This window comes from Setaria viridis, chromosome 6 (genome assembly GCF_005286985.2).
Source record: "Setaria viridis chromosome 6, Setaria_viridis_v4.0, whole genome shotgun sequence".
NCBI lineage: Eukaryota > Viridiplantae > Streptophyta > Magnoliopsida > Poales > Poaceae > Setaria > Setaria viridis.
This window is the reverse complement of record NC_048268.2, coordinates 28172976-28178041: the sequence shown is the minus strand read 5'-3', so window position 1 is coordinate 28178041 and position 5066 is coordinate 28172976. Positions and strand designations below refer to the sequence as shown.

Here is a 5066-nt window from a genome sequence, read left to right as displayed (position 1 = left end):
GCGCAGAGGCGTCCACATGCCATCTTGAAGCAGACCAGGCTGAGAATCTCCTGAACTTGTTGCAAATATTTGCTCCTCTCAAGCCTGTTGAGGAAAATGCCGGAGGTGTGAGGCCGCTCGTGGACCATCCAGACGGTTTCATGGTGGCTAGTTGTCACTGAAAAGATGTCGGAAACGCGCTATCGAATTGCGCGAATCAGGTCTCCTCTGCGCCCAGAGCAAAGATTCCCAAATCCATTTGTTGTACTATCAGATCATGGCCTGATCGCGTCCTTGTTTGCAGAATATGTTTGCCGGCTTTGGCCCAGCTTCTCAAGCTGGGAGCGGTCTGGCGAGTGTTTTTAGTGAGATTTGCCAGCCTTGTTTGGCTGTCAATTTAGCAACAATGCGTCGAAAAAATGCATGATAAACTGTTCGTTCATTGTCAAAGCTCGTAAAGATCTTTAAAATGATAAGGTGAAATGTGCTCAATTAGGAAATGTTTTGTGCTCGAGACGTCTGTCCAGTTGAATCAGTTATGCACATCCATCGAAATAATTAAAGGAGCAACTGTCAGCTGGTTGCTCTCCAAAGAAACCCCAAACTCTCGTCTCGATCAAGTCTTGTAGTCTACGCCCCTTCAGTGTTTCCTTTTCCTGATTCAACAAAGCACCGACATTGTTGCTAAACTGCCAGTTGACACTCTGTTTTGGTATACTTTGTTATAACAAACTTATCATCGGGACACTATTTTCTACAAGTACTCCGTTTAGTTTTTTAAGATGTAAGTTTGACTGTCAAGTTCATACTTCGGCTAACAATTAGTCTAATACATGATTTTATATCATTAAAATACGAGTATGTGCGTCATGTATCACAATGATACCAGAGGATTCAATTTTAAATCGCTTTCTGGGTAAAGTTATAGGAAAACTTATAGTAAAAATGATTTTGCAATGTCAAACTATACCATGTATACAGTGAGGCATGATGTCTAGTTGGCACAGTAGAATAAACTCACAAACCAAATATTCGCAATGTATACAGGAGGAAGTGATTGAAATACTTCATTACCTATCCAATGTCGTTGCTTTCCTGTTCTCAGGAGACGAAGAAGCTCCAACAGTCACAGGACTAGGAGGCCTGCAGAACAAAACTCCAACAGTCACCGCATTAATAGGCGTGCAGAACAAGCCTTTCACTAATCACTACTCCTATGTTCAGTAGGGGGGACGCACTGTCGAGCGAAGAAAAACTGCTTGACATGTGAAGAGGTGCAGAGCATGCTTCACAGAAATGAGGTTTGGAAACCAAATACATCCGCCTCGCTTCAAATTTAAGCGACAACCGAAACCGAGGGAGAAGTTCTTATTCCAATGAATTTTATAATCCCATCCTCCGACTTTGAGTTTCAGGTGCATTCCATTCAACTCACTAAAAATGACCTCTATGGTGTCTAGAGGTTTGTGATACATCCTATTCAGACCCTACTCTTTTCTGAAGTTACACCCTTCTGAAGTGACTTAACCACAATAATTTTCTGCTACTTGCATCAAGTGGAGAGTAGCAATGTTCCTTATAAGAGCCTATGTTTCAGAGAATCATCTATGTTGAATGTCTGAAAGTGAGGAGAATAGAATAAAGTAGCTCGGAAATATTTCTTTAACGGATTGACTTTACCAAAATGCTTACACAACAAGCATTTCAACTTCTGTATTCTGATAAAATTTTCTTGGAACGGACTCCAACCTCTGTTTAAAACTAATAACAGTCATGATCCAAACGTGAAGTTGCTCATGTTATAGGATACTCATAGTTGCCTCTTCTTCACCTTCTTCCTAAAGGTTCTTTTTTTTTAAAAAAAAAGCAAAATAACAACAATGAAAACTCTGCAGCTGTGAATTGTGATAACTGAATGAACTGACCGGATCTTTGTACCCCACCCACTGCAAGCTTATCATGACCCTAGTGAAAACCATAAGCCCAACTCAAGGTGTCAACTGAAATGCCTTTGCCATAAACAATCTGCTTCTATATTGAAGATATGCTGCCTCTTTTTCACTTAGTGGCAGGATTGATTGCCAACCAGTTGTACTTAAGTAATGTAGTTATCTTAACCATGCCGGTTAGCCACTTTATGCCCAAGCACTGCCCCCCTCCCCCACTAACGCTCCACAAACTAGTCCCAAATTCACCAATTTGGCCCCGGCTTTTCAGTCAAAAGGCGGTCAAGAATGCCTTTCTCCCGCTTAGTTGATCGCTACAGCCAGCGGGAAATTCTACAGAGGGCAAGCATTCTGTTTGATTCATACTAAATTTTGAACTGTTTCCTTGTGAAATTCTAGATAGGCCGAAAGAAAGGTGAAACCACGAATGCGAGATGGGACCGAGTGACCAACCAAACTTGTGAAAGAAAGGATTTAACATTGCTCAGGCGTTGTTAGTTGCACTTCGGGGTCTGCCACGCCTCCTTATATATATGCATATATATAAGCAGGAAGCCTAGTGCAAGCTGCCACCGGCACCGGCACTGGCACTGGCACAAGGCTCCTACGAGATGGCATTGGGCGTGGTAGCCGGCCTCGTCCTCGCATTGGCACTCTTGTTCTTGCTGACAAGGGCCGCGTGGGTCACCGTCACCTGCTACTACCTGACGCCGATGAGGATCCGGAGGATCCTGACCGGCCAGGGCGTCCACGGCCCGCCGCCGCGCCTCCTCGTCGGGAACCTCCGCGACGTGTCCGCCCTTGTCGCCGACGCCACCTCCGGCGACATGGGCTCGCTCAGCCACGACATCGTCGGCCGCCTCCTTCCCCATTACGTCCGCTGGTCCAAGATGTACGGTGAGTATGCACGTACGTAGCTGACGTTGCATTGCCGGGCCGGCCGGCGCGGCGGCGGAGAGAGCTAACCGGAGCGGTGTGTCATGCGCCCGTGCGTGCAGGGAGGATGTTCGTGTACTGGTACGGGAGCGAGCCCCGGGTGTGCGTGACGGACGCGGGCATGGTGCGGGAGCTCCTGTCGTCGAGGCACGCGCACGTCACCGGCAAGTCGTGGCTGCAGCGGGAGGGCGCCAAGCACTTCATCGGCCGGGGCCTGATCATGGCCAACGGCGCCACATGGTCGCACCAGCGCCACGTCGTGGCGCCGGCGTTCATGGCGGACCGGCTGAGGGGCCGGGTGGGCCACATGGTGGAGTGCGCCGGGAAGACGGTGCGCGCGCTGCGGGAGGCGGTGGCGCGGGGAGGGAACGAGGTGGAGGTCGGCGCGCACATGGCGAGGCTCGCCGGCGACATCGTCGCGCGCACCGAGTTCGACACCAGCTACGACACCGGCAAGCGCGTCTTCCACCTCATCGAGGAGCTGCAGCGCCTCACTGCGCGCTCCAGCCGCTACCTCTGGGTCCCCGGCAGCCAGTGAGCACCATGACGAGACCCTCCTCTGCTTCCGCGTCCAAACACAAACAGAACGAACATAGTGGCGCCGTAGCGGCAACAGTGTTCACTGACAAGTGGGATCCTACCGCGCACGGAGTGTCGCTGGGACCCACTTCTCAGTGGACACATGCCTTTTATCATTTTAATATATTTTCTTTAACAATTGGTTTTTTATAAAAAATCCAGGTATTTTCCGAGCAAATACAGGCGGGAAATAAAGCGGCTGAACGGGGAGCTGGAGCAGCTGCTCAAGGAGTCCATCCAGCGCAGCCGCGAGATCGCCGACGAGGGCCGGACGCCGTCGTCGGCGTGCGGCATGGGGCTCCTCGGGATGCTGCTGGCCGAGATGGAGAAGAAGGAGAAGAAGACAACCAGGCCCCGCGAAGGCGGCGAGCTGGGGTACGACACCCAGACGATCGTCGACGAGTGCAAGACGTTCTTCTTCGCCGGCCACGAGACGTCGGCGCTGCTCCTCACCTGGGCCATCATGCTCCTCGCCACGAACCCGTCGTGGCAGGACAAGGCTCGCGCCGAGGTCGCCGCCGTCTGCGGCGGCGCGCCGCCCACGGCCGACCACCTCCCCAAGCTCACCGTGGTAAGCCTAATTAATTAGCCACTGATTCTTGGCGGCAATCCATCCCACCGCCGTCCACACCGGCGACCACCGGGTAGTAACGCTCGGGCGCCTGCAGCTGCAGATGGTGATCAAGGAGACGCTGCGGCTGTACCCGCCGGCGACGCTGCTGCCGCGGATGGCGTTCGAGGACATCACGCTGGGCGGCGGCGAGCTACGCGTGCCGAGGGGCGCGTCGGTGTGGATCCCGGTGCTGGCCATCCACCACGACGAGGCCGTGTGGGGCGCCGACGCGCACGAGTTCAGGCCGGACAGGTTCGCGCCGGGCCGGGCGCGGCCGTGGGCGGGGAGGTTCCTGCCGTTCGCGTCGGGGCCCCGGAACTGCGTCGGCCAGGCGTACGCCATGGTCGAGGCCAAGGTTGTGCTCGCCATGATGCTCGCGAGCTTCCGATTCGGCATCTCCGACGAGTACCGCCACGCGCCCGTCACCGTGCTCACGCTCCGGCCGCGCCACGGCGTGCCCGTGCGCCTGCTGCCGCTGAAGTAGGCCTCTCGCGGTTTGGGCTGCGTAAATTCGTTCGCGTGCCGTTTTGCTCCTCGACTCCTGGTGTCGTTCTTGGTTCTTTGCAATTTTGGGACATTTTTATTTTTTATTTGATTTTTTTTGTACTTGACTAGAGCTGAGGGAGAAAATTTTGTGCTTGGTTCACGAGGGACGGTCTGACATGTAGAAATAATAATGTTTGGAGTCAACGTTTTGTTGACAGTATCAATTAGTATCCATTAGTGTTATTAGTGGAGTCACCGACGATGTTGTTAGTATGATTTCTAGAATTTCCTGCAGTTTTGGTAAATTACCAACAACATAATTCCCACAAAGTTAATACCTACATTTTTAGCTAGTTTACAAAATACGCAAGAAACTATTGACCACCTTTCAAAAAAATCCGAAGAAAAGTAACCACTCTTGTAGTAAAATTCAATCAAAATTTGATAAGTTTGACTTATGATGAGACTAAAACAACCTATAGAAGGGGATAATTGACGGGTTCCTGTACCAGCGGTACCCTCGGGGA

General features: G+C 51.5%; 1 protein-coding gene across 1 annotated transcript; it reads left to right on the top strand.

Annotated features, from left to right (window-relative positions):
• The first annotated feature begins 2324 nt into the window (after window positions 1-2324).
• LOC117860370 (cytokinin hydroxylase) lies at window positions 2325-4794 on the top strand. The gene is made up of 4 exons (XM_034743646.2): window positions 2325-2822; window positions 2924-3395; window positions 3603-4011; window positions 4109-4794. The coding sequence occupies exons 1-4, from the start codon at window positions 2537-2539 to the stop codon at window positions 4535-4537; spliced, it is 1596 nt and encodes a 531-aa protein (XP_034599537.1). The 5' UTR covers window positions 2325-2536; the 3' UTR covers window positions 4538-4794.
• The last annotated feature ends 272 nt before the right edge of the window (window positions 4795-5066 follow it).